Genomic DNA, 23,496 nt, shown 5'->3' with positions numbered 1-23,496 from the left:
TATATTTCATTATTTATCTCTATTTTAATTAATTATATTTACAACTTAATCTAATTATATTAATTGTAAGTGTTTGTAATAAATACAAGCTCACTTTTCAAGTCTAGTGTAGACTATCTATTCCCACATACTCATTTGGAGATGCTCTTAGAGTATTTTACATGCATTTCATCACAACTTCAATCTATTTCTCAAACCCACACATCCACAGTTAATGATCCTACTTCCAAGAAGGAAACTTCAATAATGCTTACTATATAAGAAAACAATACTTCTGTAATGAAATTAAATTGATTAAAAACAAGACCTAATCTTCAATAATACTTCCATTACACCTTCTCCCTTAATTTTTCTTTGAAAAGCTCTGGATTTTAACATTTTATAGTTTTCAGTTTTTCACTACAAAGAAACTGGCAACCAAAGTCAAGGTTAAGGCGACCGCACAACACGCGAGTTTAATTTTAGTTAATACTATAAATAAAACTAGTACCATTTCAAAAAACAGTATAAGTTTGAAATAAGCAGCACCATGTTCACTAAGAAATGCAAAACAGAATTCAAGGGTGAAAACCAAATATATGTACAAGTTTTCCTGAAAATAATCAAACATTTAAGGAGCAGCATACGATACTAAGGAGCATAAAACTGAATGGTCTGAAACACAGGCTAAACCCTGAATCAATCTCACTATTTCTGCTGTATCATCCAAGTAGTATTTAGCCTTGCTGGGTTTTCGGCAAACAGTACACGCGAAAACTTCAGCCCTCGGTGCGATCGGACCGTTCATTGAACTGGTGATTACCTCAAACATGTCTTCATCAGACCTGTCATCGCCTATGCACAGAACAAAATCAGGTGACATTCCCTTTTCTTGCATGGCAGAAAGTTGGCGTTTGGCCACTAGTCCCTTGCTCACACCCTGCATGTACAAACATATATTAATAAAACACCGATAACAATAACTATATCTCACTCATCGCTTCTTATTTTCACCTATCACCATTCTCAACAATTACTCAACCAATTACTTTTATTCTCTCTCTTTAACATAATTGACGTTTTAAAAACCGGTAATTTAGCCAAATTATACTATCAATTAAAGAACTCTAAAACTATATGACCAGGAATAGAAGTAGTAAAATTTAGCAATTTACAAAAACATATCCATAAAAGAAGAGAAAAAATTCAGGAGTGGATCTTCATTGCAGTTCCACAATAAAGCAAGCTCTAGAAAAAACATTTCTTAACTTGGTTTCCTTTTATATTATTGTACGCAAGTTCCATTCAGGTAAAAGAAATTGAGTGCTTTTACTAGCATCTACATATGGATAACTATAGACTATAATCAAAGTTCACAATTTAAAAGTGGACTAAGTAAAAGCTTTGCTTCTTTCAATAGCTACTCTTCATTTCTCCTAAACCTATCTTATTATACCTTTATTGATTACTCCAATTTCAACAATGAATTTTGTTTTAAATTATGTCCTAATATGAAATTAGTTTGTATAACATACCCACCAGTTTTTCATCTGGAATTATTAGGCAATAAACAAATGAATCTATGGCTACAACTCATTCATAGTATGTTATACACACCTGTGGTTTAACCTCCACATAACTCTGGCCACTTTTGACGGTTACTGGTTCATTTGCCAGCACACTCTCAAGATGATCAAGAAGTTCCTTAGCTTGGCACGACCCAAAATCGGGATCCGCATCCTCATACCACCAAACAAGTGCAGTCTCCTTATCTTCAATGGTAGACCCATCAGTTGTTTCAGTATAAAGCTTCATTACAGGTTGTGCAATTTGTTTCCAACTACAATCTGTTGCAGCAACACAGGTTTCCCATTCGGCGTCTCGGTCCATTCTGCAACCACACATCATATAAAAAAGCAACGTCAGTCATTATCTAACCCCATGAAAGCAAAGCACCAACCTTGAAAAGCTTAGAGGCTTAAGTAATCTACCTTATAAAGTAACCATGCTCAGCCGCAAGTCCCAGATTCTCACAAGGAGAAAACCATGCAGAAAGCGCCTTTCGGCTTCTAGCACTAACAAGAAACACCATGTTATTGTTATCTCTACACATACTATTAAGAAACTCAATGGATTGACTAGTTGGGCTCTTATCCATAGAAGCCTGAGGCATTAGTGTGCCATCATAGTCTAGAAGGATCATCCTATTTGTTGTGCGCTTGTATGCTGAAACTATGTGTTCCATTGAGAGCTTCCTAAAGTTTGGATCAAGTGCTACAACTCTAAAACTTAATCCGAACCCGATTCCCCACCACCGTCTTCGTCCATGATCACTGCAAGCCCTTTCCAAATCCTGTAAGAAGCTCCGAGCCCAGTACCCGACATCATGAGTACTAACATATCTATAATGCTTTTCATGCCTCAACTGCTTCTCTGCATCAGCCATTAACAGTGCATAGTCCATCGCTTCTGCTACCGCATCGATGTTCCACGGGTTCACTCTGATTGCTCCACTTAAAGATGGGGAACATCCAATGAACTCAGACACAACCAACATGCTTTTCTTCTTAGGGGAGGAAGCTAGCCCCAAAACTTTATCCAATGTTTCATTTCCTTGACGACTGATTACATACTCATATGGTATCAGATTCATTCCATCCCTCACTGCAGTGACTAAACAACACTCAGCAGCAACATAGTAAGCAACTTTTTCATAAAACTTGAGTGGCTCCTCAATCAGAATAACAGGAACATACCCTGGTATCCCGAACGTTTCATTAATCCGTTTCACAGTGGCCTTCGTTTCTTCTTGCACTTCTTTCACATCTTTCCCTCTTCCCCTCGCAGGATTCGCTATCTGAACCAGCACTACCTTTCCCTGATACTCAGGGTGCTGAATCAGAAGCTGCTCCATGGCCAAAAGCTTCAAACTTATTCCCTTGAAAATATCCATGTCATCCACCCCAAGCAACATTGTCTTTCCTTGATCAGAAAACTGTCTAATGAGCTCGCAAACTTTCTTTTCAGTCTCCGGCATCCTCAGAACCGATTGAAGCTGGCCCATGTGTATCCCAACAGGAAGAATCTTGATACTAACAGTCCTGCCATAATACTCAATCCCAATATAGCCTCGCTTCGATTCGTACGTCAGACCTAGCATCCGGCTGCAACATGAGAGGAAATGCCGTGCATAATCGAAAGTATGGAACCCAATCAAATCTGAATTGAGGAGGGCCCTCAAGAGCTCTTCCCTCACAGGCAATGTTTTATATATTTCTGAGGAAGGGAATGGGCTATGAAGGAAGAATCCGAGCTTCACCCTGTTAAATCTCTTCCTCAAGAAAGTTGGCAACACCATTAGATGATAGTCATGTATCCACACATAATCATCTTCAGGGTTGATAACTTCCATGATTCTATCTGCAAAAATTTTATTAACTGAGACATAAGCTTGCCACAGCGTCCTGTTAAACCTGCCACCAAGTTCAGGTGAAAGAGGCAACATGTAATGGAACAGTGGCCACAATTGCTGTTTGCAAAAGCCATGATAGAACCTGGTATACATTTCAGGTGGGAGAAAAGTTGGGACACACTTGAAGCTCTCAAGAAGAATCTGTGAAACCTCTTCTTGTTCATTTGGGTGCACATCTTCCTTGAGGCATCCAACATAGATAACCTCAATATTATCATCACCGAACCCATCTTTCAATTGAAGAAGTGCATTCTCATCCCACTCAAAAGACCATGAATTCCTGTTATAACCATCTGGGTTCCTCTGAGCCCTTATGGGTAGCTGATTTGCCACCATTATTAGTCGGTCACGGTGCGCCGCTGACGAAGAGGACCGATCAGAGCACTCACTCTGGTCATCATCGACTTCAGATATCAATCCAGCCACAGTCATAATCCTTGGAATTCTCCTGTCCATGAACCCCAATGATGGGGCCTCACCAGAAGCCAGCTCCAATAGGTTTGAATAGGATCTAGACACCATTCTGGTAAAACCCCAAGTTAACACAAAGCTTTGTAACAATATCTATACATTACCCACATAACAAACAAGTTCAAATTTCCAATCCAAGGTAATTCTCAATAGCACAGTATCAGGAGGAAATCAACCATAATAATCATCATAGAAACAAGGTCCTAGGGCAAATCCAAATCAACCAAATGGGCAAAGAACAGAGAGTGCAAAGTGAAAAAAACTATGTTTTGAATTGTGGGTCAGCTAATACTAGTCCTAAATTGAATGAATGAGAAGTTACAAAGCATGAAATGGCAAGAGGTGCAGGTGGTGAATCTGTGATGAGCAGCAACAAGAGAAAGCATCAAAATGGAGAACAGAGCAAGGGGCAGATAAAACATGTAGTGGTTATTGATTTGCAACCAAGAAAGAAAGAGAGAGATGATTAGAGAACAAAATGAATGGAACAGATTCAGATCACACAAACAGGAAACAGCAACCAAACAACTCACCGGAGATTGGTGTCATAAATTGACTCTGAACTAACTTGTTGAAAGTCAGAAACAAAGAGACTAGAGTAGCAGCAAATGGGGCATAGAAAAGATAACAATAAAAACAAGAACCCAAATGGAATTGACAAACAGTTGAAGAAAATTTACCAGTTTGGTTGAGACTTGAGTTCCTATTTCAGTTTGATGTGGGTGGATAAAGGAAATAGATTTGGAATCAACATAAATGGTTTGAGAAAAACTCAACTCTTTATAGTGGAGAACAAAATTAATTATAATACAAAATTAATAAAAAATGAGTTAAGTTTATAAATTATTATCTTTTAGTAGAGCTTTATCAGTTATCACTGATCACAATGTTCACCCAACCCATCCCAAAACCCAAACCCAACCCATATTATCTCTCTCTTTCCACTGAACCTAGACAACAGTTTTGAATGCTCACTTGTTTTCATGGGTCAACCACTATGGATAACTCCACTTTTTTCTTTTTTATTTAATTAACTAAAGCTGAGAATATTTTCTGACTGTTGGATGATCCAGGAAGAGAGGTAATCTCAATGGACGGTGGAGGATATGAGGTTGATTATCAGGCAAAATGTGTGAGATGCACTGAATAATCTCTCAGGAGTTCGTCCTTATCCATTGTCCTTCGGCAAGTCCGTCATCTAGATTATGTTTCCTGTGGGACCCACGTCAGAGGTTGTGTCAAATTGGCTGCTAAACTCATTCTCTCTGCCACGTTTCGTGTTCTCATTGGCTTCTGACACGTGGCCTGTTTTTTAACCTTTCATCAGCTTTGAGATTCATCGATGTTTTAATCCAATAGTTCATATATTTTTAAAAAAGAAGTGATAAGAATACATTTATATCGACATACATGCTGATCTTATCGTATTCTTTCTTGTTGATTAAATTTTATACAGTTCTCATTTAAAATATTAAGCTTAAGTGATATTTTAATTAATTTTATATAATTTTCCCTTAATGTTCAAACTATTTCTATACATTTCAATTTAACTTATTTATCTCTTTCTCTTTTTTTTTTCTTTTCAATTTTCTCTTTTGTCTCAATGTAAAACAAGTTTGAACAAAACATGATATTTTAGAAAGAAAATACATAAAAACTAGTATTAATCTTGTCGCATACACAGATGGAATAAAAGTACTTTCTCGGCATACATAAGATATTTTCATATTTCCTTTATCGTGTTTCATTTTTAAATATGTATATCACTTATTTAAGTTTTTTTCTCCTAATCCTAGTTACATTCTAATTCCTTTTTTTTCTAATTTGTTATTCTTTGGATCAATAGACCAAAACCATTTTAATCTTCCAGATGTATATACAAAAACATAAAATATAAATTTTTTGAGTTAATTTTCAAATCAATCCTTTAAAACTATTTGATATCATTTTGAATGTAAGATATTATATTCAATTTATTATTATTATTTTGTGATATAAAAAACAACCATAATCATTAAAAAAAGACTGTCAACATACATCTTAATGGTAGAAAAGTCATAATTGACTTGTATTTATTATTCTAATATCGTTAAAAACCATTAAATATCAAATTAATACAGTAGTTACTACAGTATTTTTTTAAAAAAACCACAATTGACATTTATTAATTATCCTTGCTGGTGTTGTTTTTTATATTGTTTGTTGGGACTTTTCTATTTCTCTTATGTATTTGTAAACGCATTGTAGTAGAGTTCACATTTTTGCTGATGGCTCTAGGATTATGTGGTACATGAATTTTTTTTGTAAATTCGGCTTCTTTGAGAGAGTAGTACTCTTCTTTCTTGTTAGGTTTTTTTCCACTGATTTTTTCTTAGCAAGGTTCAACAGTAGTGAAATCTTAGAGCTGTTTTGTTCTGTGCTTTGATAGCATAATCTTGTACTTTTTCATGCGGCTTTTTGAAGGCTCATTCAGATTCTATAATAATACTTTCAATTTTCAAAAAAAAATTATTCTAATGTCATTAATACTATCAAATGCAATATTAGTCAATTAATTATTTTTGAAAATATGAAATTATTTAATATTTGAATTACTAAAAAATCGAAAAATATAAATATGACATCATCTGCCTAATAAGTATAGTATGAGAGAGAAAACTTATGAAGAAAGACATAGAATGAGGAGGTGACAGTTGTCGGAGTTGTCACTTTTTAGTTTCGAAAATAATATATAGTATAAGATATGATAGGATGGTAAAAAGAAGTCCAACATATAAGTTTAATATTCAATTAATTTGATTGACGAGAAAATTAAAAGCTAAAACAAATAATAAAGGCTTCCATTTAATTTAACATGAAATAAAAGTAATTTTTTTGGAAAAGCTATAATTAATTACCGCGTCATGTCCTTATTAGAAAAACTATATTGAAGGTGTAATTTAACTATTTTTATAAGAACTAATTTAATTTTTGTGTTGTCTTATTTTTTTTTTTATAATTAATGTGTTGTTGGTTTATGTGGAACATATCTAATTAACTTTTAATTAGTAACTTAAGTTAAAGTCTTGTAAAATAAAAAGTCTCACCAAGAAAGATGTTTTCTTTAAAGGTTTTCTAGATATGTCTCCTTAAAGATATTTTAGTTATATACTATGAATAACACTTGACGGAAGATAGATCATATGCGTTTTTGATAAAAGTTTTTTTTTTTTGAAAGCTTATCCTTTTTTTTTTTGATAAAAGTTTATTATAAATATAAGTTGCTTAACGTACTTGTGTTTGGATAATAACATTAATCATACTATACACAAATTTAATTTTTAAATATTAATGTCAAACTTTTGATTTGATATCTTGTACATATGTCCAAAAATATTTGAGTTAAAATGATATACTTAATTCTGAATGCGCAAACCCCTAATATATCAAAAAGAAAATATAAAGTGAATATTAAATCGGATGCATCCATATTTTTGTTTAAAATGGATGAGACTAATGGTTTTCCACTTTCATATTCGCTTATATAATATAGATGCGAATATTTTAACCTCTGACATTTTTTTATTATTAAGAAACCTTAAATAAGTATTTGTGATTAATATCTCTTCCCAATTTATTAATTATTTTTCCAAATCAATAATATCCTAATGGTCTTGTAGAATAGCTCAAGTGGTAGGAGTTAGGGACATATGGGTTGGATAGAGTGAGGTACATGGATTGATTCCTGGCGGGTACAATTTATCATTCCGATATATAAAAAAAAAAATTCTAATGATTTAGGCTACTTATTTGCATAATTATTCAGGGGTTAATATTATATTCAATAGGGACATTGGAAACATAATCTCATTTAAGAAAATAAAATCCACAATTTTATATAGACATGATAGATACAAAAATATATGAAATAATAAAATATAATAATATTATTTTTGAAAGTTAATAATTAAATATTCTAATAGTATAATATTATATAAAAATATTATAATATTATATTCTATATTATAGTATGTGAAATAATATTATATTATACTATATAATATGATATTATATCATTTAATATGATATTATATATTATATTTATTAATATTATATTATACTATATCATATAATATAATATTTTTGTAATATTATATTATATTTTATAATTTTATAGTATTGATATAATATAATATTTTATTATATAATATTATATATTATTATATACTGTAAAATATTATAGTATATGATATATTATTATATTATATTATATAATATAATATTATATATTATAATATGATATAATATTATATATTATAATATTCTATAATATTGTATATGATATAATATAATATTATATTATATTATATCAAACAATATTATATTATTTATGATATATTTAGTATTTTGGTATAGGACATTACATTTAATATTAAATTATTGCATTAACTTCTTTTCTTTTTATTTAAGAAGATACAAATCACCTTGACTAACCTTTTATGAGGGTTATTACTATTGTATCAACCTCCCATAAGATTTATTATTATAACACTCACCACTATTTTATTAATCTTTTTTTGATTCATTCAATCAAGAAGAAGTCATAGAGGCAAGTACATTATCCTGGATGATAAAGGAAACCTCCTGAGGAGCCTCTTCAATCCAAACGAAAAAACCACAACGAATAGCAAGTTTTGCAAGAGTGTCAGCCACTCGATTGCTAGTACGAGAGAGAAGATCAAGCATCTTTCAAAGTAGATGGGAGGTGGTTGCAATAATGGATTAATGGTAGATCTCAATTATTCCTAATATATTTTAATACTAGCATTTTAATATAGTACAATAATTTAATATATGAATTTTAGCTATCGGTAATTTTAAAAAATTGTCGGCAGTGGAGTTCAACGAACGATAAAAAATCTGTAGGTGTTGGCCTTGTCGGTAAATGTTACCGATGACTTTTTGGAATTTTCGGTAATTAGCGACGCCCATTTTTGTCGGTACATTACAGACAACTTGTTCTGTCGGTAAATCACCGAAGACCTATTTGGTCGGTAAGTTACCAACGGTTATGACTGCCGGTAATGGACTACGTTGGACCAAAAAAACTCTTTACTAAGGATGAGAGTTCTTCATCGATGGAGAAAAGTTCAAACTTTTATTTTGTACGCCCGACCTAACAAAACTACCAACCTCAACCATCTAGGTTATGTTTTTATATTTATATTCCTAATTAATAGAATAATTTCACTTTTTATATCAAACACTAAAAATTAATAGTAAATCACAAATTATAACCCACTAATAATTTTCACCATTTGATAAGTATCTTACTTATTAAAATATAATTATTGTGGGATTATTCGAGAATAAAAGTAATATGGAACCTATAAGAATGGAGTTTGAAATATTTTCATGAAGGAGGTAAAGAATTAAAATTAAGATTTTTTCCACCCGGCATAACATTTCATCCTAGAAAAGAGTGTCTTTTTTTTGTTAGCCATGAATCAATATTTAGGATCAAACATTTACCACTACGCCAAACACAATTGGTGTTATTGAGGGTGCATTTTTATTTCCTTATAGAATAGCATTCATGCGCCACGGTTCGAACGCTTCTCGCAGGCAGGATGCTGGTCCGAGACCTAAAACTCCCCAAGTACCTACCATCTCCCCGCTACACATGTGGCCATGCTCTGATACCAACTTTAGGATTAAGCACTTACTACTACACCAAAACCATCATTCGTAAGTCAAAATCTTAGATATTTAATTTTGTTAAAGACCGTGTTTGGAAAAAACTTAAGGGATGGAAAGAAAAACTCTTTCTTGGTCAGGGAGGGAGATTTAAATTAAAGCGGTAGCTCAAGCTATCCCTCTTATGTTATGTCATGTTTTATTTTATCTAATGGTCTCTGTCCAGAAATTGTAGCAATGATTGCTAGGTTTTTCTGGGGAGGAGATGCCTCCAAGAGAGGACTTCATTGGGCTAGTTGGCACAAGCTTTGCAGGTCAAAAAGGGATGGTGGTCTTGGCTTTCGAGACTTCACTCTTTTAGCACTGCTTTGGTGGGTAAGGATTTGTGGAGGATTTATACACACCCGAAGACTCTTATGGATCAAGCTTTTCATGGTGTCTATTTCCCAAATGGAACCATCTTGGTTGCTAAAAAGGGGTACCGTCCTAGTTACGCATGGTCGAGTATTTTAAGTACTAGTTGGGTGTTTTTGCGGGGGTGCGAGATGGAGGATTGAAAGTGGTAATCAAGTTGATGTGAGACATGATAATTGGATCCCTAATGGCTGCCCGATCAATTATTGTGAAGATATTATGGAGGAGCTTGTTATCCATTATGTTTATGATCCTATAGCTACCTCAGGGAGCAAGTGGAGTAAAGAATTAGTGGAGTTTGTCTTTCGTCCCGCAACCGCCGCACATATTTTATCTATCCCTCTTCCTTCGCATGGCAGAGAGGATGCTCTCTATTGGCCCGATTCGGTTGATGGTAATTATAATTCATTAGAGATGCTAGAACTGGTTCACTTATGGACTAGATCGCTTATGCTTCTTCATCTTCTTCATGCCCGGTTATGGATGCGATTCGTTGAAAAAAGTTTTGGAGGAGCCCGACACTCCCAAGATGCAAGGACTTAGTGTGGAGGGTGTGCTTGGGCTTACTTCCAGTGAGAGAGGCCCTTCGTTGGCGTGGTATGGATGTGGACCCGGTTTTCCTTTTTGTGGGGTGGATGATGAGACGACTGATAATTTATGGTTGCATTGCTCGATAAGCCGAGTTTTCTGGTTTGGGCAACCTTTCTCCCTTCGGGTTGATGTTTTCTTTGATTTGGAGACGATTGCTTGCGGCAAACTAGTTCGTATGTGTTGTGGGAGGCCCGAAATAAACAACTGTTTAATGGGAGCCATTTTTCTTGTGAAACTTCTCTTCAAGAGGAAGTAGCACTCGCATGGGGTGGTGATCAAGCAGCAGCGGTGGTCCGACCTGGTATTGAGCTTCAAACAGCTTCTTGACAGCGTCCTCGGGAGAGTGTTTTCATGCTCAACTTTGATGTTTCATTCAGATCGGGTGAGGAGGGGGGGCTCAGGTCTTGTTGCTTGCGACTCTAAGGGTCTCACCCTTGCTGCTGCAGCAACGTTCCGTGTGATGGCACCATCGGCGGTGGTGGCTATCATCTTGGCATTTCGTTGGCCTATCATCTTGGCTTCCTTGTGTAGGTCTTCTTTGTCTTCCTTTTGTGTTTGAAGTCCTTAGAGAAAGGGTAAGCAAGAGTTAAACAATCAAACATTTCTTACATGGGCTTTGTAAAATTGTTGAAAGTAAAAGAAGTCCCGCATGGGTGGAACAAAGAACAATATGAGATCTAACGAAAATAGTGGTGATGTGGGTGAAGAGCTTCTATGCCAATCCTCACTTGACATTCAGCGGTCAATGAGAAACCAAAAAATCTGAAGGCCATCATATCCACAGCCTTTAGAGCCTCTAACAAGGATTGGAATTTTATTGTTCCTAGAAATAGTCTTAACAAGTAGATTTGGCATCAGGGGGACATTCAAACCTTGGTGTCTTGAAACAGTCCTTAACAACAACATCAGGAGAAACACCTTCTAACACTAAAATGTTCAACGATTACATCCATAATAAAGATTTCAAACTTAAATTGAAATTCTAAATTGAAATTCTTCACAGACAATTCGATCAGCTTCTTTAGTTCTTCAATGAGAGAGGGATGAGATTTGGTTCTAGAAATATTGGGTTGTGAATCAGGTGGAGCTGTTAGCAGTTGCTTCTTCCACTTTCATATCATTCAATGTCATCCTTCTTAATGTCCTCATTCCTGTTGTTTCCTTCATCTTGTAAACTTATCATATTCTTGAATTCCCTTTTTTATTCTCAATGGTCGGTTTTGCTTGTGTCTCACGTTGGCTAATTTAGGGTGATATAGCAGAACCTTGTTCACGTAGTACTAAGTATTTAGTAGATATACAACAAAGCACAACTAGATCGTAAGTTATTTACAAAAGAAACAAACATTTATGTAATGAATGATTAAAGAAAGTAAGGAACCTCTTAACAGCCCCTTTTCATAAGCAGAAGCCAAAATTTGACTAATGTTTATCTGTTGAAAACACTACAAAGTATATATCAAACTAAAAATATGATCTTTAAAGCAAGAGTTTATTCATTTGAGGCCAAAGCTCTCAACTTCTGCACCTGATAGAACTAGCAGCAAAGAGACAACATTTTAAGAACACAGCAGATTACTATGATTTATGAGGCACCAGCAGCAGCAGCAGGTTGATGATTTATGACCAGCGGAGGGCTAGGTGGGCTTCGTCCTTCTGTTTGCGGGCAAAGGGAGATAAGTTGTTTCCAGCAGATAATGGACTTGTGTAGAGCTTCTGTTAAAACCTGTTGAAGCATTCCCCTAACAGTAGGTGTGTTCCATCGCATTACAGTTCGATTGCATTTGCCCAGGCGTAGTGCTTCCAAAGTACGCCTATGGAGCCTCCTTGTCCCCGGAATGCCCCTCACCAGAGTTATATAGAGATTAGGGCTCCAAGCAATGGGGGCACAAGCCTTGTAAGCTTTGAATGCACTCATGCCTTCGACTGAAATCAGCACAGCATTAAGAATAAACCAAGTTAATATTTTTAAATTTGTAACCAGATTGAAATTTTTCCCAATCATATGTGTAATAATAGAAAACCAGGAAGGCGGTGAATGATAGACGGGAAGCCTAAGAAATGCATCGGTAAGGAAGATATGCGAAATGAAGATAGTCCAACTCCAATAGCTAGAGATATAAGGAGATCAAGGATAACCATAGGCAAAAATTGAAAGGATTTTGATTTGTAGGCATGATTCATGATAGAATATTACGACATCTTTTAATACATGTCGCAACCTCACCTAGTGGGAGAGCACTTTGGTGGATGTTGTTGGAAGCATATCATTTGAGGTGGGAAAGAATTAAAATTAATATACTGCATCCAACTGCATGTTTTAAATAACTTAATGCAAGCAGAACAACATTATAGGTTATAATAAAGAAACCTGAACAGGTAGTGATCAAGGACTTGAGATCAACAAACATCATTCATAGAGCTGATATGCTAAATAACATAAAACGCTAATGAGTAATGACTAAAGAGGAGATCCAATAAAAACAATTACCTACAGCAAAACCAAAGCCTCAAGTTCTTAGGGCAGGTTAAATTAGCTCATGATGATACACTAAATTAACTAATGACCAGACCAAGAGGCACTTCAATTTTACTGAGTTTTATAGATTGCGGTCTAAATTTCTAATATAACCAACCAGTTTAAGATTAAAAACAGTTCCCCACCATCTCCACACCCTTGATTCTATCTATCACACCCAAAACAAATAGACAAGAGAAGAGATAGGAAGGAAATGAAAAATGACCTTAAGTTTGCTAAAGATGGGGGGCGATTGAACACAAGCGATAAACTTCCAGTGGCAACACAAAGATGCAAATGATAATGACTATTCTTAGAATTGAGGTTAGGTCTAACTCAACCCAAAAATTAGCTCAGGGGTGAAGATTGCTCTACGACTTAACTAGTCTTATCCCAGTCAATGTGGGACTTCTCGACGACTATAATTCAACCCGAACTTAGAGATCTGGATAAAATATATATAGTAAAATTTACAGAGAAGAATACAACTATAAGTTTCTTCATATGATACGTGTAATGTGGGATTTTTTGGCTTTCACATTGTGCTGGGTTCGAACTCAGAAGCTCAACCAGGGGGATTTATGACAATTGGTTAGTGGGGATTTTGATATTACTGCACTGATTAACTGTAAGTGTAAGGTCTGGAACAAGATGAAGTAAACAGATAACAACATGTTGAATAAAAATCAAAATGCGCTTACAACCTAGAGAAGAATAAATGAGAGCCAAACGATGATAGAAGTTACTGCTTCAACATTGTATAGTGTGTGGATGGAAGTAAAACGTGTTAATTGTTTACCTGAAGTGATTCTAGGTGGGTGAGAATGAAAGAACGGCTGCAGTGGACGCCGGTGAAGGGGTTTGCTCTCTGCTGATTTCGTGATTTGGGTTTGGAACAGAAAGGTAAAATGGCTGCCGGAGAACCGACCTGACCCAACAAGTTTCATGAGTATAACTTTGATTTAAGCCCATTAGTCATTGAGCAAAACATAAAGCCCAATAAATTTGGAATGCCAAAAATTATTATAACCAATAAAAACAAACATCTTTAATAAAAGATTTAAGGATTTGTTTGATACATTTTTAAGTTTTTTGAATTTAAAAAACTGTTTTCATAAACAATTTATGTGTTTTTTCTTTTTTTTTCTTCATCGGAAAAGTACACAGAGAAACTAAGGCACAACTAATTGAATCACCAGGGATTCCCCAAGCATAATAGTCTCCAAGTCATGGAAGCGAGTATCCAAGATAGACAATCCCTGCACGCGATTCCTCGATGCAAACTTAGCCATGCAGTCTGCTGCTTCGTTGCTTTCACGGGGGATTTGTCCAGTTGCTACTTCCCAATCTTGAGCTAGCCAAGACGCCACCTCCCCAACTAAAGGCAGCACCTGGAAGGTACTTGGGTAATTAATCACTCTCAACACTGGAGCACAATCAGACTCACAAATGAACTTCCTGCACCCCTTTTTGTGTTTTTTTATTGAACATATGATTTCCAAAGGGTGATTTAAAAACTTAAAATCAAAATAAAAAACAATTTATGAGATGTTTTGGCTTTTAGGATAATTTTTCTGCATCGACACTGTAAGAGATTTTATATAGACACTAAATTTTTTATGTAATTTTAAATATGTCCACAGCAAGAATGAATGTGCCTTGTATAATAACAACCACCTCACTCATGTATTTTCGCAAATACCTTTTGTGTTCCAAAGAAAACATAAATTCCTTCAGTGGACATGACATCTTGCGTTTCGTTATTTTAGAGAGACCCCAAATCACATTAGGATAAAATGTTAATTTGAGCCTTTTTGCCTATAGTGATTTTGTTGAATGTATAAAAAAAAACGTGATTTTATTGAACATAATTTGTTGATTCAATATATTTCTTATTGAAAAATCCGCTTTGATTCAATAATTTTTTTTTTTTGGCTTATGTACTCTCTATAAGATTTTTCTAAAAAGTTTGGGGGAGCCATGGCTAACCCTGTTTTCATCCGAAAAGGCTAATGGGTTGAACTTCATTATCTTTTGATTCGAAAATAATAAAACATAAAGGAGCACGCAAAGTAGCACCGCTTGAAAGGTTCTATAAACATACAACAAAACTACAAATCAAATATAGAATGTCCTAGAAATTAAAGAGAAAAAATCAACAGAGGATGTCTTTAAAAGTTACTATATCATATTTTGGAAAATGGGATATATAATGTATTGAAGTATCCTATTCCATTCCATGTTTATAGTATATTATGTCAAAGGTCAAAATGCAGAGGGCATGACTCCAAAGACAAATAAGAGTAAAGGTTTAATTTAGTTTCTAGCACTCTTTAAAGACAGATAAGACTTCTTATCCACATGTGGTAAAGAAATTAATGCATTTTAAAAACTGATAGTGACAAATGCAAATACTCAAACTCATCTGCAGCTACTCAAGAAGACAATTCAACCAACAAAGAAACAAAAGGACAAGTGCATGCCTCTTTTAGAATCAAAATAGATACTATAGGAAATTTAAAATAAGATTCTCTCTTGATTCATATCTTCTATTAAAAAACCAATCTCCCCAGCCAATTTATATCCAGAAATTCCTTTCAAAGAATAAACACTCTATCAAGACAAAATTCCATAAAAGAATTTCAACTATAGCAATGTACAAAAAAAAAAGATCAGAGAATGGTTCCAAAATTTGGATCCCTGTTGAAGAATAGAGGGAATCCATATCCTTCCCTAGCCATGCCATTCGGTGACATTTACAATCCATTCATTCCAACATCAATTAATTTCTCAGAAAATGAAAATATGTCAAAGCATCTACAAAAAGCATAAAATAAACCAAACCGGAGTTGCCATATTTACAAGACTTAAAAGTTTATAGAAAATCATAGTCCACCAAATCTTCTATCATAACAGTACCACGTACTATATACATGCAAAGTCAATCAGTACAAAGTCCACCTGGAACTGTTAATTCAAATGCAACCTATGACTGAAACTGTACTCCAAGGATTGGTCAGCATTTCTTCTGTTCCTGGCTATCTTCTCCTTCTTGATTTGGACAAGGAGAGAGTACACACACCATGGGAAGCTTAGATAATGGTCCCTATTCATACCTTCATCGTAGCAACCCCAGTAACTGTGATGGTAAGTAACATAATACCAAGCCGAAGCTTTTGCGTACGCATCATCACCACCACCACCACTGCTATCATTGAACCAGGTGCGCGCCTCTTTCCTAAGGGACCTTACAGCCATAGTAATTGCTTCCGCATCCCTTCTTTTAGTGAATGACTTTGACATTTTCATGATATTCCCACTGAGGATTTCAGCTTCAGTTTTGATCCCATAGTAGTCCATCAGATTTCCCAACCTATAGTCATAATTCCCCTTGTGATAGTAAGCATCATCAACATAGTCCATGAAGCCATCGACTTCCATGTCGGGGTCAAATGACTTTATAGCCACTTCCTTAGTGAAGGATGTAATAGAGCCAGCACTTGATGAAATCCCTTGCACTTCCCTAAAAAGCTTTCCTATTACGTTAGGCGACACGTAGGTGGGTTTGTCAGGCTTCTCCATGAAATCAGGATATTCTTTGCAATAAAGTTCTTGAGGTATAACAGCTGGGACACCGGTTTTTGGAAAGTCAACTGCTATTGAGAAGAGCTGTGAAAGCTTAATACATGGTTCAGCCATTGCTTTCAAAGGTTCCCTATCTGCAAAGACAGTGTGTGCATTGGCAATTATCCCCAGACAGTCATTGACTATGTAATTTGTAAAATACTCCTCAACCTCCTGCAACAAGAAAGCATGTCATGAAAACATGTGATTAGATTTCATGATGCAGACAAAAAAAAGATACTTTATTGATGCCGGTTTGAGTAGATACTTTAAACAACTCAAGATAACGGAACAAAATCTACAAAAAAAACCTTTGCACAAGATTAAAAATAACAATGGGATTGGCAAATTTCACAAGGAAAAAGATACACGTGACAACTTAAACGTGATTTTAAATATTAAAGGATTTTGTAATTATCAAAATATTTTATATAAGGGCTGATATTTTGCATAACAAGTGATGCAGGAATCAAAATTCTTAGCATATGTCATGGAATTATGAAGCATGTTGAAAAACAATTGAACATAGTAATCCATTTAACATAAGCAGTCTAATTGAATGGGTTAAATAATTAGTGATCTTACTACGTAAGATTTACAATGTATAATCTCCAATATTTATAGACTGTACATGAATCCTAATTAACGGAAAACAGGGAAAAGGGGAATAAAGATATGTCCTAATAATTATAAAGTAACTCATGATATTTATGGAAGAAAATACAAAGATATATTCTAGCCTAAAATGGTGTCATGCATTTACAACAAATATAAATAAAGCCACATATATAGACATGACAGGTTGACAATATAAACAAAGCAACACAAGAGAATGTCAAAACAGCTTTAAACTTCAAAGATCATGAATCATAAGACTCAAACAAAGCAAATACAAAGAAACATGAAACAATGTCTACGGATAACATGCATTCATGCTATAAGAAAAATACCTCAATCATTACATCATGATCCAATTCCATATTTGGGGCAGCAGTATAGTCCATTGGTTGTTCTGTCCTACTTGGAATTAAATCAGAGTCCCAACAAACGAAGTAGATGTCTCCATCCAAATCACTTCCTGAACATTCATTTGGATGAGGTCTGATATTGAAAAGTCAAATATTGGTGTCACGAAACAGTTTAAAAGGAAGACTCGACAACAAGAAGAAATAAAAAGCAACATCTCCATTTCTAAGAGAAATAACTTTGGATGGAATTGCAACATTGTAATGAAAAAAGGAGACAATAATGCAGAAAATCAAGAATGGATGTATCTTTTGTTAAAAGCAGCAGCAACATAGCATATCATATTTACTAAAGTGAGTTTAGTGCATGTGAAGCATGAAGGCAACTCCCCTTCCATCCAGTGTGATAATAGAAATTTATTGAACAATAAAGGTTGTATCTGCACTGATAAATACGTATATCAGTAAAGGCAGTGTGAAGGACATTTTCTTGTAACACATGACAGCACCTGCTAGGTTTTCTTTTGTTCATTCTCGGTATCCTTCACTTTCAATAACCTACCATGTAAATTCATGAAAACACATGAAATTGGAAAACCTACGTATATTTTACCTAGGTAATAATTTTTCAACAAATTTTATTTATTTGAATCTTCAACACAAGGACAATTCATTGGCATCATATTTAATGATAGATAACTCATGATCGCATGACATAATGTCCTGTTGAGTGTTGAAATATTTAAGGAAAATAATTACCTGCTTCCTTTTTTAGGGAAAACAACACAATCTACCATGTGGTGCAAAGCTGGCACATTCATAGCCTTCAAAACACGCACATCACCCGGGTGCAAGCAGGGGTTTTTCGCCACTACTACCTTACCCGTAATAACATAAAGACTCTGATTCCCGAGCCTATTGTTGGAAAATTGAACAAACACTTGACCATATTCAAGGGTTCCAGTTTCATCTAGACATCCCATCATTGCTCTTCCACTTGGAATAAAGATCCTAGTTCTTGTTCGCAATTCCAGCAGTTTTGATGCCCTAAATGTCTGCATCATCATTGAGAGAAATGGTTCAACATTAGGCTTGTAGCCACAAATGAGCATCTCCTTCAGAATATTGGTGATCTCCCCACTAGACATCAAGTCTAAAGCCTCCTGTGCCTTTAATGAATCTGTTAGCATAGTGTCCAGTTGATTAACAGCATCCCTTTGTTTTTTCTCAAAAACATTGTCCCTGACACCAAGAGTGGATAAGAGAGTAATCAACTGCCGATTCAGATAACAAGGCTGAAACTTACTACATGCCAAAACATCCAACTTTGTGTTATCCGAATCGTACTTGTGCATGCTCTTCCTCAGTGATAGCTTTGCATGTGATGTTGGGTCTACAGCAACAACTCCTTTGTATCCGCCATACCGAATCTGAAAGGCTGATGGAGTGGAATTATGACCACATTTTCTAGCCACACTCCTGGCAAATTCATGAGATATTTTCCCAATTCCATCAGAGAAGACATATTCGGTTCTACCATCATTAACCTTCACATCCGGAATAATCTCAACTTCATCCCTTCTGACGCTTAGAGTTTCAGTAGATGAACCAAAAGATTGCCCCAGCCTAGCAGCATACTTAGCCACATTTCTTATCCGGCGAAAATCTCCCATCCATTTCCTTATGTAAGCAGCAGTACATCCAGTTGTTGTAGGAGCAAACATCCAGAGAGAATTTTCCCGAAGCTGACTAGATGAGAATGCAAGAAATTCAAACTTCTTATCACCAATTACTATGCCATTTCTAAGGATGGAAAGAATTCTTTCATATATCTCTGTTTTCTGCCTATCAGTGCGTGAAGATAAATCTGTTGAATAAAGTTTATCCAACTCCTCATCAACAAATGAAACACGTAGAAAGTTATCGATATGTTCACGGAACTCGCGTAGAACACGATTTGAGACATTAATCTCTGGACCACAAAAGTATACTTTGCAAGGTGTGACCTGAGCCCTGCGAATATATACCAACCCTGTATCCAAGGATATTGTAGGTGACCGAGGAGGCCTCTTTGAGCTAAGGTACGTTATGTACTGTTCAGTCAGCCACTTTGTGGGTTCATAACAAAAATCCTTTGAATGGTACAATTTTTCTAAAGCATATTCAATAAACTGAAGGTCCATTCTACATGGATCAACCAAATGATAGAAGTCATTATCAAGTAAAGGACCTGCAAGACACCCATGTTGAACCAATGAATTAACTTTAAACAAGATATCATATGGTATTTCAATGCCTTGAGGAGGAGCAACAATGGGGACAAGCCTAAGATTGAGAGAAAAAGGAAGTCCTGTCTCTACAGTGTATCGCCTCGCACTTTCTTCATAATAAGCAAAGTTTTCCCTGAAATTTGGAACACATTGGCCATCAGGAAGCTCCAGACACAAAGCAGAAGACTGCCCGATACGACTGAAAGGAGTAAAATCAACTGCTCTGATCCATTGCTCATCAGGGGTATCCATGCAATAGTTCATTGAAGGATCTTCATATACATTTCCTGAAGTAGGATTGTTAAGCTTGTAAATCCGAGGAGCGCCAAGTAACTAACAATTAAAGAGCATAGACAAAAGTGTCAGATAAGAGTCCACAATTGAAGATGAAAAAGTTGGCTTTCAGTAATACCAGAGCCATTAAATAATAGGCTTAACAACATTTTTGGTCCCTCACTTATCACGATTTGACAGTTCTTGTCCCTCAAGAAATTTATTAGCTTACAACGTCCCTCACGTTTACTAACTGTTGCAGTTTTGGTTTTTTGTCAACTTTCATCCAATATTTAATGGTTTTTAATTAAAAAATAATAAAAAATAAGGTTTGAAGAACAATTTTATGTTTTCTAATTAACAATTTTATGGTTTATAGTTTCTTATAATTGAATTTTTAATCAAAAACCATCAAAAAAATTGGATGGAAGTTGACGAAAAACTAAAACTGCAACAATTAGTAAACGAGAGGGACATTGTAGGCTAATAAATTCCATGAGGGACTAGAATTGCCAAATCGTGATAAGTGAGGGACCAAAAGTGCTATTAAGCCTAAATGATAAGTTACCTAAAGAGGTTTATCGCCTATATATAATAACTCACTCAGCACAAAAGAAAAATTACATCCATTGATTTGGAAGAAAAAGATACGGAATGACTTGAATTAGGAAAACTTGCTCGATATGAAAGGCAATAAAAACTTATGACCATAGGATTTCAACATCAGAGTGAGATCATCAAAGTTATAAATTAAATATAATAAGACAATAAATTTCTTGAAGACAATGTAAAATACAAAAGGCAGGAAAAGATTGCCAGGTAGAAGCATGGCACTGTTAGCATATTAAGAGGAATCATAGTCAAGGGTGAATGAGAATTCGGGTAAAGCCTAACTCCACCTCAAAAGCTAGCTTAGGAGTGAGGGTTGCTCTACCCTTTATAAGGACTATTTTGGTCCTATATCTGGTCAATGTGGAACTTCTCAACAGGGTAACAGCAGTCAATTAAGAGAATAACAAAGGCTGTTCAATAGACAATAATCAATAGGGAGCAAGAAAAGTTAGTAATATAGGATAGTTCAGGTCTCTTCTCATGCCTGGTTGGGAGTTCATTTTCATCGCAGTTCTTGCCTTTCTTTCATTCAGAGAAGGAGATAAGGAATTTCTTCAATAAAATTTAATTTTTTAGATACGATCCAATCTTATCAGGCACAAAAACCTATAATTTTTTACCTGTCAAAATATAGGGTAAATCTGGTTTTCAGGATGTGAATTACCAGTTCACTGCAAAGAACAGTCATATATGTCAAACTTTGATTTTAATTGCAAAACTATTTCTGAACATATTTAGAATGAAACATCTGAATTTACCTTCAACTCCAAACCAACAAATATTATTACTTTGTATTAATACTCCCAAACCAATACTGTTCAATCAAAAATAAATTTTATTACAAAAGATAAAACTAATCAAGGCAAAGGGACCGGAAGAAAAACACGTCTAAACTACAAAGTATAAAATCTTGGTTCCTGACAAAGATAAATGACTGCTGAAAAAGCACTCGAAAACCAGATATATCATGACCAATAAAAAAAACCATTATGCAGAACATACACTATAGTACATCAGACATATAAATGAAACACCTAATTGTCACAAGCATTTCAGGAAAATAAATTGTCAACAATGGAAAAGCAAGGTCCATACCATACAAGGGATTTTAATTATTATGTAATGTCATGTAGTTTACTAAGGAAGAATATGCCACAAAACATTTATAGAGCACTTAAATTCAACAACCTGAATCAGGAGATACTTTGCAATTCCACCCCGTGGTTGATGCAGCTCTATCTTCCAAATGTTTTCATATGAAAGCTCAAGTTTGTATCTGACATTGTTATCGGACAGAATGAAATGCCACTTTCTCATTCCAGACCCAAAATTTACCTCAACATTCACGGTATTCCATAAAGCTGAGAATCTTCCTTTTGATATTTGACAGCCAAAAGACAGTTTCACATTATTCAAACTATGCAAAAAGGTTCTTGGCTTTGGCACAATATCTCTTTCCATTTCGCGAACTTTTAGATAGGAGTTCCCATACCATAAACTGTTAGCTCTGGACATCATGTCTGCAGAAGACTCCACAGAGGTGAATTGAATAATAGCAAATGCTCTTGGAACACGCCCTTTTCCATGTCTTACCTTAATAGCATACACAGTGCCTTTACCAGTATAATTCTCTACAAATGTCCTTACACTAGACACAGTTACATGACAAGGGAAACCATACAACTCGATTGTTTTACGCATCCTTGTTGCTAACTCTTGTGGCTTTCCTGGATAGGATTGGAGAAGAAAATATTAAAAAGAAATATAAATCAAGTTAAAATAGGCACTAGTTCTACTGTTATACAGCCAAATAAATGTAAAGATTTCAAATAAAATTTACAAATTAACATAACTCAAGTCAGCAAAACTCTTCATTTATGTTATCAAACAGATTTATAGTGCCACAAAATTAACAATCTTCCTTGAAGCCTCTTGAAAATGCAAATATCCCTATACAGCACAAAATAATAATTGCAACATTTATAAGCAGATTAGCAAAAGCTATATAGGAAAAATGGAATCTACAAAGATGATAATATATGTATACTGTATCCGGAACCGTTACTTTTTGTTGAAGTTTAATCATCGACAACCAATTTGAAATGCAACAGATATAACAAAATGCAAACTTGACAAAAAAATGCAGCATCATAGCAGAAAAGCATCAACCACAGGAGATCATCAGAAACAGTAAGAACAAACTGCAGTACATGAAAAGCTTTGGGAAATCGAGAGAAAGAGAGGGTTGATGAGAAATTGAGCATGAGCAAGTGATCACTTGTGTATCATCGTGAGAAATTGAACAAAAAAACAGAGAGAAAAGCAAGGACGTCAATACCAAGTCAACAAGAGTACACTCCCGTTGTCATGTACAGTAGTGCTGATTAGTGAGTGGAATGGAAAAGTTTCGACTACCGAGGTTAATATATAAGGAACGGAAGCTTAACAATCCCAAATTCATTATTATTATTATTATTATTATTATTATTGTAGGCAATAGTCACCACTTTTTTTTCCAATAAATTTACACAGAAAGTGTAAACGTCCAATCCAATTCATTCAAATTCACAATTATATACCATTTAATTTTGATATCCAATTAAAATGTATAGATTGAGTAGGCCCTCCATG

The 23,496-nt window shown here is 34.9% G+C and overlaps 3 protein-coding genes across 5 annotated transcripts; all 3 read right to left on the bottom strand.

Moving 5' to 3' along the window:
* Nucleotides 1-511: 511 nt before the first annotated feature.
* On the bottom strand, nt 512-4,761 carry LOC130737361 (alpha,alpha-trehalose-phosphate synthase [UDP-forming] 6-like). Of its 2 annotated transcripts, none has more exons than XM_057589108.1 (4): nt 4,603-4,761; nt 1,971-3,974; nt 1,597-1,870; nt 512-919 (listed from the first exon to the last, which is right to left on the bottom strand). In XM_057589108.1, the coding sequence occupies exons 2-4, from the start codon at nt 3,971-3,973 to the stop codon at nt 611-613; spliced, it is 2,586 nt and encodes an 861-aa protein (XP_057445091.1). In that variant the 5' UTR covers nt 3,974; nt 4,603-4,761; the 3' UTR covers nt 512-610. The 2 variants fall into 2 exon arrangements, with proteins under 2 accessions (XP_057445091.1, XP_057445092.1); XM_057589109.1 differs by lacking the exon at nt 4,603-4,761 and adding an exon at nt 4,456-4,596.
* A 7,205-nt stretch (nt 4,762-11,966) lies between these two features.
* Nucleotides 11,967-14,083, bottom strand: LOC130737360 (uncharacterized). Its single transcript, XM_057589107.1, has 2 exons — nt 13,921-14,083; nt 11,967-12,529 (listed from the first exon to the last, which is right to left on the bottom strand). Exons 1-2 carry the CDS (start codon nt 14,066-14,068, stop codon nt 12,189-12,191), a joined length of 489 nt encoding a protein of 162 aa, XP_057445090.1. The 5' UTR covers nt 14,069-14,083; the 3' UTR covers nt 11,967-12,188.
* Nucleotides 14,084-15,929: 1,846 nt separating this feature from the next.
* LOC130737359 (RNA-dependent RNA polymerase 1-like) lies at nt 15,930-23,275 on the bottom strand. 2 transcript variants are annotated; one of them, XM_057589106.1, is made up of 5 exons: nt 23,204-23,275; nt 22,054-22,592; nt 18,470-20,313; nt 17,696-17,846; nt 15,930-16,919 (listed from the first exon to the last, which is right to left on the bottom strand). In XM_057589106.1, exons 2-5 carry the CDS (start codon nt 22,564-22,566, stop codon nt 16,092-16,094), a joined length of 3,336 nt encoding a protein of 1,111 aa, XP_057445089.1. In that variant the 5' UTR covers nt 22,567-22,592; nt 23,204-23,275; the 3' UTR covers nt 15,930-16,091. The 2 variants fall into 2 exon arrangements, with proteins under 2 accessions (XP_057445089.1, XP_057445087.1); XM_057589104.1 differs by lacking the exon at nt 23,204-23,275 and adding an exon at nt 23,076-23,192.
* Between the last annotated feature and the right edge of the window lie 221 nt (nt 23,276-23,496).

This window comes from Lotus japonicus, chromosome 2 (assembly GCF_012489685.1).
Source record: "Lotus japonicus ecotype B-129 chromosome 2, LjGifu_v1.2".
NCBI classification, from domain to species: domain Eukaryota; kingdom Viridiplantae; phylum Streptophyta; class Magnoliopsida; order Fabales; family Fabaceae; genus Lotus; species Lotus japonicus.
The sequence above is the reverse complement of the archived record's forward strand: the minus strand, read 5'-3'. Positions and strand labels throughout refer to the sequence as shown.